Source organism: Aulonocara sp. 'chitande type north' Nkhata Bay, linkage group LG3 (assembly GCF_057382095.1).
Source record: "Aulonocara sp. 'chitande type north' Nkhata Bay isolate Kocher_YH1m ecotype deep benthic linkage group LG3, A_spYH_male_GT1.1, whole genome shotgun sequence".
NCBI lineage: Eukaryota > Metazoa > Chordata > Actinopteri > Cichliformes > Cichlidae > Aulonocara > Aulonocara sp. 'chitande type north' Nkhata Bay.
Window position 1 is genome coordinate 24,384,207 of NC_141346.1, and position 12,158 is coordinate 24,396,364.

Genomic DNA, 12,158 nt, shown 5'->3' on the forward strand with positions numbered 1-12,158 from the left:
ACTGACCCACGTTACAACTATCCCCGGTCTCCCCTACTAATTTATTCGCTACTAAAATGTTTTGTTTTCAGTTTTTCAGTTTTTTTTTTTTCAAATGATTCTGTGTTAGGAAGTTCTGTGAGAAATGGCTCGTCGTGTCAGCATCGCCCAGTCTTCTTTTGACAAAGTAGCTGAAACTGGTTGAACAGGATCAAACAAATCCCTGTTGTGTGTGTATATCTGTTACAGATGGTTAGACTATACTTCATATAAGTCATGCAGTACAAAAATAAAATTTCAAGAGGTTTTAACACCACTAACTGAAACAAGTCACCAGCATGTGAACAGTTTAAACATTAGCCTAATAAAGATAAATAGACAGTCTGGGTTACATAAAGGGTTACATTCCTTAATCATCTATTTGTGAATGGATGTGTGTTTATTGAATGTGGTCTTAGGAGCTTGGAAACAACGCACAGAGGTGTCTATGAGGGGTATAGTTATGTACCCATTTGCATCATGAACACTCAAATATACATATTTGAGTGTTCATGTATTTTCAATTTCAGTATGTGTTGACTCTACCTCGTTGGTTTTTCTGCAATCACCTGTTTCATTGATTTTCTGACTCCTGAGTGGTGAGTGAAGTCTCATGGGGGCTGTGCACAGAAAGTGTTGTTGTAGTTGATGTGTGCGGAGAGTAAAGGCGCTGCTAAGAAAGTTATGTCTCCATTTTGTTGGTTTTAACATTTCAGAAAGATTCAGAACCCTCACATTATATATGCCTAAAAGAGAAATAATGTCAGCTTCCTGAAAACACTATTGGACTGTCTAAAAGACATCAAAGCACAGATGGCCTTAATTATTTTTTTTATTTTCAATGAAAGTAAAACTAAAGTTATTGTGCTCAGACCCGGTGGTTTCCGTGTGTGAGCCGCTTCTCTCTTGGACCTGGGCCCACTGCAGCCATATGGTACTCCATTAGTGATGAACTTTGGCGTCAAATATGCATATTTCCACCATTTTGGTCCATGGACCAGCTGCCCCTGTCTGTCCCTAAAACAAGACTGAGAACCAGCATCATTGAGTCTTTTCAGTCATCGCATCAAACTGATGATCTCCCTGTCCAGGTTAGGCTGGCCCCTTGTTGGCTGTTTTTGAAACATATCTTAAAACTGATGTTATTCCTTGGCTTTAACTTAGAATAGCTGTGTTCAATTTTTTATTATCATAATTTTTCTTGTTACTGATTGGCTGTGTGGTGTTCTGGTGATACAACATTTTGTGTAACTTGTGTTTTTGAAAACTTCTGACCAAAGAAAAAGAAAAAGAAACCAAAACAACTTACTGACAACTCAAAGTGTTTCTAACCACAAGTGAGATTTCAAGGTTCTTTATTTGTCACATTCATAGTTATACAAAACACACAGGGAAATGTAACCTGACACGCTCCTCGACTTGTGCAAAAAAAGGAGGGGGGCTGAGCACACACACGGTGAATGTGCAGTAGTAGCATGTATGCAGATTTGATGTTCATCCAGCACTTTAATCTGAACAGTTCAAGCACTTTAGTTAACTCACATGCTGTAACCCATAATTTCCTTTGGGATTAATAAAGTATTCTGATTCTGATTTAGAATTGGAATCAGTTGAAAAAGCCTGTAGTGCATTTTAATATCCCTGAAACCCAACAGATGTACAAAAACTACAAACAGAACTTTCATTCAGTACAATAACAAAAAAACAACACAAAAAAAAAAAAATTGGACTACCATCAGGCATAAATAAATAAAATACAACAACAGTAATAAAACATTATGATGTGATGACCACACTGATGGCACAACAAAGTTTATACAGACAAACAAAAGCAATAAATCCAGAAAAATCTTCATCTTCTAAATGCTTCTGTTAAAAGAAGGTGAATAAGCCAGGTTGTCAGTCAGTAAATAAACCAACTAAAGACATATAAAAAAAATGATTATCACAAAAACTCAACCAAACAAAAATGATGCATAGAAAATTCTTGAAGTTTGGAGGAATCTGGTATTTAGCTCCCCGGTCCACAAAGTTGTAGGGTAGATTACATTAAATTCAAAAAAATAAATTAAATTTATTGCTGGACCTGAGTGTGGTTGCTGGTTTGAATCCCTGACCTGACTGCGAAGATCCAGCAAAGATAAATCTCTAACACTCTCAGCTCCATTAAGACCATTATTACTTTGAGTAAAGCAGCTAGACTTGTAGTGGTTGTTTTTGTGTCTCATCCTCTGGATGCTTCTGTTGAAAAATGTAGAGTACTGAGTCAGTCTGACAACACAAGAAGCAACAACATGTTTGTGTTTGTTTGTTTCTTACTTTTAGCTTCAGAAAAATGTGGCGAGAGAAAAATGCAGCAAAACCAGCGAGAGCCACAACTGATAATAAGGTGATGACAGCGACGACCACGGGGACCCTGGATCGACCTGCTGATGTAGAAAACAAAAGAAGGTCACTACAAATACACAAAACCCCAAACAGGGATGACGCAGAAAAAAAATTAGACCGTCTTCTCACCACATATCACGTCCTTAGGATCTGGAGTGTGGAGGCTTTGGGAAAGCAGCAGCGTTCCCATTGTCGAGGTTTCAGCAAAGTTTGCATCTAGACAAACACAAAAATCATTAGAGTCATAATCAGTTGATAAAAATATACGACGTAAGAACCAGAGTGTTTGTCTGTGAAGGTTCTCAGTCATCCAGGTCATCGTAGTCAAAGGAGCTTGCAAAGAAAAGCATCTGGACTTCTTTAAGTTGCTTGAAGACGTTTCACCTCTCATCCGAGAAGCTTCTTCAGTTCTAAGGTCAAATGGTGGAGAGTCCCAGATATAAACCTAGTGGGAGTATCCCCACACAAAGGGACAAATGGACCCCCTGATGATCCTCTAATCACCTGAGCCAAGGTGTGAAACTGGGTGTGGGTCCCAATCAGCCAGAGTTTCGGGTGTGTTCATTGTGAAACCTGGCCCCACCTTGTCATGCGAATTCCTGAGGTCAGATGGCCCAGGATGTGAGTGGGCGTTAAGGTGTCTGGGAAGGGATCTCAAAACTGGATTATAGATGGCAGAGAGTTGGTGTCGTAAACCCCCGCCTCTGTTCAAAGATGGTCGCTCACAGTGGACATAGATGGCTTCTTTCACTCCTCTTTCAAACCATCTGTCCTCTCTGTCCAAAATGTGAACATTGGCATCCTCGAAAGAGTGTCCTTTATCCTTAAGATGCAGATGGACTGCTGAGTCTTGTCCTGTGGAGGTGGCTCTTCTGTGTTGTGCCATGCGCTTGTGAAGTGGCTGTTTGGTCTCTCCAATGTAGAGGTCTGGGCATTCCTCACTGCACTGTACAGCATACACCACGTTGTTAAGTTTGTGTTTTGGCGTTTTGTCTTTCGGGTGAACCAGTTTCTGTCTGAGTGTGTTGCTGGGTCTGAAATACACTGGGATGTCATGCTTGGAGAAAACTCTCCTGAGTTTTTCTGATACACCGGCTACATAGGGGATGACAATGTTGTTGCGTCTGTCCTTCTTATCCTCCCTCGCTGGTGTCTGGTCTTCTTTTCTGTGCCTCTTTGCTGACTTTAAAAACGCCCATTTAGGATAGCCGCACGTTTTGAGTGCTTCCTTTACATGTGTGTGTTCCTTCTTTTTTCCTTCAGGTTGAGAGGGAACATGTTCTGCCCGGTGGTGTAGGGTCCTAATTACTCCAAGTTTGTGTTCCAGAGGGTGATGGGAGTCAAAGAGGAGGTACTGGTCCGTGTGTGTGGGCTTCCGGTAAATTTCGATGTTGAGTTTGCCGTTCAGGAGAGTTTTCTCCAAGCATGACATCCCAGTGTATTTCAGACCCAGCAACACACTCAGACAGAAACTGGTTCACCCGAAAGACAAAACGCCAAAACACAAACTTAACAACGTGGTGTATGCTGTACAGTGCAGTGAGGAATGCCCAGACCTCTACATTGGAGAGACCAAACAGCCACTTCACAAGCGCATGGCACAACACAGAAGAGCCACCTCCACAGGACAAGACTCAGCAGTCCATCTGCATCTTAAGGATAAAGGACACTCTTTCGAGGATGCCAATGTTCACATTTTGGACAGAGAGGACAGATGGTTTGAAAGAGGAGTGAAAGAAGCCATCTATGTCCACTGTGAGCGACCATCTTTGAACAGAGGCGGGGGTTTACGACACCAACTCTCTGCCATCTATAATCCAGTTTTGAGATCCCTTCCCAGACGCCTTAACGCCCACTCACATCCTGGGCCATCTGATCTCAGGAATTCGCATGATAAGGTGGGGCCAGGTTTCACAATGAACACACCCGAAACTCTGGCTGACTGGGTCCCACACCCAATTTCACACCTTGGCTCAGGTGATTAGAGGATCATCGGGGGTCCTTTTGTCCCTCTGTGGGGGTCACTCCCACTAGGTTTATATCTGGGACTCTCCACCATTTGACCTTAGAACTGAAGAAGCTTCTCGGATGAGAGGTGAAACGTCTTCAAGTAACTTAAAGAAGTCCAGACGCTTTTCTTTGCAAGCTCCTTTGACAACCAGAGTGTTTGCAGTTTGATGTTTGAACCACAGAACGACATTGAAATGTCAAGTTGGTACTAATGTCTTTAATCAAATAGCATTCAGTTTGTCAAAAGTCAATAAAAAGTTCAACAGGATGTGAATTTCTTTTTAAATTATCGTCACATTTTAAGTTCCTCACACAGTGACAGACACATGGCACAAACTTGCAGTGACAAGTAACAAGAAGATGCTTATTTTCCCACAGATCAAACTGATGATCTTTGAGTCTTTGTACAGTTTGTTTACTGAAGATCAAAATTAATTCAAACTTGTGCCCAACTCTTGTTTTAAACTAATTAAAGACAAAAGCTGTAGAGTTCAAAGAAACCATTTAAAAAATATATAATAATAATAATAATGATAAAGATAATAAAGCATTCACACTAATTACCATCAGATTCAAGCACATGATGACGAGTCAATGTAAACAAAGAACAAAGAAATATAACCCCTGGTACAGCTGTAAAACGAAACCAATAATCTTCTGTTCATTTGGTGTAACATTTACATTCTTATCTCAAGTTCATTGATCACATGTGTATAAATGAATTGTCTTACCAGAGACGGTGAGTCTGCAGCTGTTGTAGCCGCGACCATAACCTGTGTCCACCTCACACAGGTACAGACCCGAGTCCTCAGTCCTGAGTCTGGACAGCTGGAGTCTGAGTCGTCCTTCTCTGAGGGCGTCTTTGTCACTCTGGACTCGTCCTGAAAACTTTTTGTCCTGATCCTCTGAGAACTCGACACCATCAAAAAGATGATAAAAAGTCCAGTATTTATGGCCATTATTCAGGATACAGAAGACCTTCAGTGATGAGAGGGACGTGTCTGCTTTGGTGGTGAACGTCCACTCCAGTGTGATGTTGTGGTTCTCCTCTGCATGATAGGAGCTCTGTGTCACATCCACTACAAATGATCCTGTTGAGGAGACAGAGAGGAGCAGACACACAACTTTATACAACATCAGAACTTTTTTTTCCTGACATGCTCCTGTCCATATTGTACATTACTGACATATATGTGAAATTTCAAACTAATTGAAAATCTTATTGTTTGCTGAGGATACAAACTTGGTTTGACTATAATAAATCAACATTGAAACTGAGTACAAACAAAATTGATAATATTTGGGAATCACACATATTCGACCAATAGAATATATATATACACATACGTACACACGCAGTATTGTCCCATTAGACTTCCTTGAATTATATATTGTGTAAGTGTGGGGAAACACATACATTCTGCAAAGAAGAGCAATAAGGATAATAAGTAAAACCACTTCAAGAGAACCAGCAAATCCACTTTTCCTCAAATGTAATATTCTTAAATTTAAAGACTTGGTTGACGTCAGAACTGCACAATGTACAAAGCAGCAAATAAATCTTTGTCCCACAACATTCAGAACTTGTTCCAAATAAGACCAAATACTCATGACCTGGTAGGAATGCTTATGTTAAGCAAGACAGTAGCAAGGACTACATTAAAATATCCCAGCATTAAATTTGGTCTGCGAAATAAACCGTGCAGCTTGTGAATACAAAGCTGTGGAAGTATTGAGCTGCATTTCATTGCTTTCAATTCTTTGTAGGAAAATGTGAAATGGATGCAGTGGTTTATTGAAATGTGTGCTAACATTCATGGAAATACAGTAAATAAGATAAACACAGAGTCTGTGCTATAGCAATGAACTAGAACGCAATAGAAACGTTATTTACCTTTAACAAAATCCAAGTGAAGAATTGAAGTCCACAGTGGGACCACAAGGAAAGGCATGAAATCCATGATGTCATCTACTTAACAATCTGTGGGGATCCAGATCTTCTTCTTCATTTTCACATTCAGGCTGCAGACAAAAATATAACTGTTACATCTCAACACACAGACATGCTGCATGTTCAGCAGCATGTCAGCCGCTACGATACTGACCAACTACTAATGTTAGCTGGTGGCTGCGAGCAACAACACCAACAACCAACAGAAATCTACTAAGTTCAAGAGTGAGGGGAATCCTGAGCAACACCTAAAAATCTCTAAAACGATTGAAAACTAAACTGAAATCAGAAAAATACAACACAGTGAGCAGCATGCAGAGATAATTTACAGGAACATGCTTTAGAAATCCCCACAAACCATCATAAATCTGTTTTTATTTATTCTGAACAGGAAAGTGTGGTCAAATCTGGCAAAATCAGACAAAAATCAAATGTTGCTGGATTTAAAAAAAACTAAGTTTTTCTTTTCTAAATGAAATTCTGTGTAAAACTGACTGAACCTCTGTTACATGGAAACATCATCACGGTTTTCCAGCAGAGAAGATTTTACCAACTGTGTTTGCAGGAGCAGCTGACGTCTTCATCTCTGATAAACAGCACATTAGTGGGAAAAGCTTAAACAAATGGTTGGAATTCAGTTGAACCCAGTGACGTCTGTATAGGTATTTATCTCTAGGACAGAAAAGTTACAAGCACCAAAACAGCAGTGAAGACTGAGGCATGCATCAATAATTTATAGTTCTGCTTGTTCAAGATTATGGGAGTTTGCTGGAGCTGAGTATGACAGTGAGTGAAACCAGACGCTCCGGTCTGATCAGCTTGTAAAAGCATTTGTTCTTCAGCACACTACAAACACAGGTGAGCTGATGCATGGCATCAGATCAGTACAGATTACAATAAGGTATAAACCATTCTGAGATACCAATAACAGAGCAACAGCAGCCAACAGTATAACTTCACATTCTATACTATAATTTGCATAAATAGTTCATAGATGAATTCTTGGCCTCTCAGCAGAGAAAAAAAATGCTTCAGTCGGACAGAATGAGCCGAACATTAATCGTATCATATCAAGTTTGGTATCATTACTTTAGTTTCTGTGCTCTACATTCAGCACGAGTCTCTGGGGTGATTCTCCCAGAGCAGTTCACATTGAAATAACTGCAAATGACCTGCAGCCTCTGACTGTGTGGAAGATCGGGGTTTTTACAACTTTGTCGACACACAATCTACAGTACAAGACACATCTGTCATTATTATTGCTTTTGAACAAAGATCCTCAGACTGAGGAAAGAAGAATGTAAGTTTTAAAACATAAGCTGTTGTCCAGAAATAATTCTGAGCAGATTTTATGTTTGCAGATTTATTTCCTTACGGTAATAAATATATGTGTCTGAAATCTCTATTACATGATATTGGGATATCATGGGAGTATAGACTGCAGCTCACTAAATCCTGTCTATCCATGTTATACTGTAGCTATATTTTATGTGTGTAATATCATTATTGTAAGCAATGATAGTGACTGTAGCTGACTGAACTCTGGCAGTACATCACATTTTATAGTCTTGTTTTAGGGGTTGACTAACAGTATATGACTTTTTACCCGCAGTGGAAACCATAAATCATTTATTGGTCATTAATAATGTTTATGATTTAGCTACTGTAATATGTATTAACATCATAAATCATGACACAGTCTTCTTCCACTCAAAGTGCATGGGCTGCTATTAGAAGTTAAAGGCGTCAGTAATATTTTGCAGCATAGCTGAGAATAGTTTAACTCTGGACCAACCTGCTGTGACAAACCAGCGATTATTTCACCCACTCCTTGCAGACACGACAGTCATAGTACCCACTAAAGTTAGCTTTAAGCTGAAAGCAGAGTTTAAGTAAAACATCGGTTTACCTTGAACAGGTGTGATTAAGAAAGCCGAACAAGATTAAAGTCCAGAGTGGAAAAGTGTAAGAAGACGAGCTGAGCCGGGACATAACAACAAGTGCAGAGACTGACGGGGCGACTCGGACTTCCTCCGCTCCTAAACGCGACTGCTGAGTGGCTGTCAGGGAGACGCTCTTATTAAGACGTCATGCGTAATTTTGGGGCGTGTCATTGGTCGCCATGAGGACACAACAAAAACATTCCCAGATCTCTTCTGGTTTATCCAGTTGCTAAAGTCCCACACCTCCTGTTTGCGGCTCTGGGACTGAGGTTTACTGGGTTTGTGCCCCGTGTCATGAAACAGTATGACTGAAGCTGTGTTGTAATCACCAGTGACATAGTAGCGTGTAGTGTAGTCTAACAGAGTTAGAAAACAGCTTAATGAATTTCCTCAAAATTGATGTGGACAAATACCGCAACTCCATTGTTACTCCAGGTCCCAAATCGCTGCACAGTGCATGCCTCAGCAAAAGAAAATAATCCCAAGATGGAGAATTGAATGTGCAGTTGTATCACACACTGTTGATGACGACTGTGCGCTGTTATCTTTGTACCAGTTGCCAGAGTAAAGAGGGAGCCCAGGTAATGTTCCCTCTAATTTTTCATGTATCTGAGCGAATACACAAACTCCCTGAGCGATCCCTTGGACCACTGTGAGCAACAGCAGACGTGTGCACTGTGGTCACGCCAGCATCAAATCCATCCAAGTTACATGTTTTATTAAAATAATCAAATTACAGCATTTACATTTATGTTAGACTACTTTTAATTAACTGCTTTAGCCCACTTACAATGAAAATTAAAAAAAATCTTGTTCATGACCTGTGTAGTATGTTAACACTGTTGGAAGTAAAAATAACTTGAACTCCAATTTTGAAAACACGTGTTTAAAAAAACAAACACAAAAAACTGTCATATGCTGTAGGAGTGTCTGAAACTGCAGTTCACTGAACAAAAGTTCAGTGAACTTTTGTGCTGTCGCTCCTGCGTCGACCTTCTTCTCAGTTTTGGACTCATGCTCATGAGTTTTGCATTTGGGTCCTTGTCTGCCTGCACAGAGCTAGTTCATGATAGCATCAGTGCAAAAAGGGCATAAACACAAAGCGCGGACCTGCCAAAACATCAGAATCAGTGAGATGTCGCCTTTCTCACCCGACGGCACGGACACGATCAGGGCTGAAAGCCAACAGCTTTCCAAAACTGAGTCCAGAAATATACAAAAACAGTTCAAACAAAAAAATGCTGGAGTCCAAGGAGGCAGTGTCCATAGAGATCAGAAGGTCGACGTGGGAGCGACAGCACAAAAGTTCACAGTTCAGCTGTTCCTGGGTGGAAGACGGCGGTGACTCCACATCTCGTTGGCATTCAGATAAAGAGCTTTGTAGTCTTAAAAACTCAATGCACTAAAACACTAAAACATCTTTGTGTAATAAACTTCATATTAAACCTTTGGGGTCCAGGGTCCAAAACAAAATATCCATCAAGGGCACAGGAGCACAGGGAACAGTCCAAAACCAAATGTCCACCAACAAGACAGGAGCTCAAGGAACAGTTCATTATACGCTATTATAAGTTCAGGGGGTTGGCCCCCGGGGGCCGATGGCTCAATAGCTCATAATTGGTCTTCTGTAAATATATTGAAGGTCTTCACCCTCTCCACCAGAATCCCGCTGATGTATAATTGGGGATCCTGGTGAAGAGCGTGTACAAGAGTGGACTGAGCACACAGCCTTGGGGAGTCACTGTGCTCACTATCTTTGTACCTGATGTCATTGTACCAACTCTGACTGACTGAGGTCTGGCTGTAAGAAAGTCAAGTCAAGTCAAGAAAGCCTACAGTGGCTTGCAAAAGTATTCGGCCCCCTTTAACTTTTCCACATTTTGTCACATTACAGCCACAAACATGAATCAATTTTATTGGAATTCCACATGAAAGACCAACACAAAGTGGTGCACACGTGAGAAGTGGAACAAAAATCATACATGATTCCAAACATTTTTTACAAATAAATAACTGCAAAGTGGGGTGTGCATAATTATTCAGCCCCCTGAGTCAATACTTTGAAGAACCACCTTTTGCTGCAATTACAGCTGCCAGTCATTTGGGGTATGTCTCTACCAGCTTTGCACATCTAGAGACTGAAATCCTTGCCCATTCTCATCAGAAGCTGAAGTTCATTCAGTAAACAGATGTGACAGAACAGCTGGATGTCTGTCAGTAATCAGCAGCTGATGTGAAACGTGAAAAAAAATAAACTTAAATAATAAATAAAATAAAAAAATGAAATAATACAGACAGCATGAACATCTCTTCAATTTGTTATGAATACACTGTTACCATAAAACAATCTACTGCACAAAATATAAACCATTTAGAAATCATAATAAAAATCAAAGTTGGTGGAAGCAGGTCTTGATTTAGGAGATTGCTGCCATCTACTGGCTGATCTGCAGTTATGCTGCTTGATGAGACCCCTGAAGTTCTCAGAACATTTTATGTGCTGTCCAGTATCTGCTGCACCACCCATGGGAAGTATTTCAAGCATCAGTGACTTCAAAGTTTGTCTCCTTCAGTCTCACAGAAACATAAAGGATCAACTAATTTAATTACTTTATATTAACAAGGTTAAATATATTGCATAGTTTAGAATATAACATATATTTAAACACTGTAGTGCAAAAAAAACATATTCACCAATAGGGCTGCCACAATTAGTCGACTATTAAAAATGTCGACAACTAATTTAATTGTCGACATGTCATTTGAAGCTTTGTAAAATCCTGAAAGACGCAAGAATAAGTAGTAGGATTTAAGAGTGTAATAACCAACTGAAACAGAAGAGGGAAGCACTGCATGTCCAGGGATGCCAGCTGTTAAACCCCAAAGAAGAAGAAGAAGCAGCATCTGGTTTCATACCTGTGTCCAAATTTAGCGGCCTGGGTCGCTCAGACCCAGGGTCCCTGACAGAGACAATCTGAAAATTTCATTAAAAGTTTAATAAACTATCATCTTGTCTTTTTTTTTAGTTAGCACATACCTTAAACACTTAAAGCTGTAAGCTAAGTTACATAAGAGCAGATGCATGCTGGTGCAATAAGCTGTACGTTTTACGTCCAATGGATGATGATCTGATTAGTCGATTAATCGCAAAAATAATCGGTGACTAGTCGACTATCAAAATAATTGTTAGTGGCAGCCCTACTCACCAATAAAACATTTTCCAAAACACAAAATTGAAACTTTTTGTCATTGACATTGTGCACATGTGCAATGTTAAACACTGACCCTGGATCAGAGTCTATCGTTCAGTATTTAGTCAAACGTGTTGAGTTTGATGAGCAGCTCACAGCTGGAGCTCTGTGTGTTCAGTCTGAAGGTTTCAGGTAAACCAGCCTGTAGCTCCAGGTCGGCTGCACAGTTTGTGACAAACATCAGAGCTCCGTCTGTTCACATCAGGCTGCTCTCGTCCTTCCTTCTAGTCCCACATTTATACTGTTGTCACTCTGAAAACTTCACATCTGCTTCTTCCTCCTCAACAATTAATCTTTACAGTCTGATCTGCAGCTTCAAGGACCTCTCTGCTCCTGACTTTGTGTTGCTTTCATTAACGTTTAAACCTTCTTCATCAAACCATCAACACTTCTGTGTGTGAGGAGGAGTCACTCTGTTTAAACACTGAAAGACAATTTAAAATTCAGCATTATTCTGAATATTACAAGTTTAACAAACTTCAAAACTGTGACACAAATAAAACTAAAATCTGTTAAAAGTGCTCTGATTATCTTATATTTACAGCTTTTATAAAACTTAGAAGAAAATAAACTTTGTCTCTGTTAGACTTACACACA

The 12,158-nt window shown here is 40.0% G+C and overlaps 1 protein-coding gene across 1 annotated transcript; it reads right to left on the minus strand.

Moving 5' to 3' along the window:
• Nucleotides 1–1,470: 1,470 nt before the first annotated feature.
• On the minus strand, nucleotides 1,471–9,204 carry LOC147334711 (uncharacterized). The gene is made up of 6 exons (XM_086274465.1): nucleotides 8,277–9,204; nucleotides 6,311–6,438; nucleotides 5,148–5,507; nucleotides 2,536–2,622; nucleotides 2,338–2,447; nucleotides 1,471–2,259 (listed from the first exon to the last, which is right to left on the minus strand). Exons 2-6 carry the CDS (start codon nucleotides 6,375–6,377, stop codon nucleotides 2,215–2,217), a joined length of 669 nt encoding a protein of 222 aa, XP_086130591.1. The 5' UTR covers nucleotides 6,378–6,438; nucleotides 8,277–9,204; the 3' UTR covers nucleotides 1,471–2,214.
• Nucleotides 9,205–12,158: the final 2,954 nt, after the last annotated feature.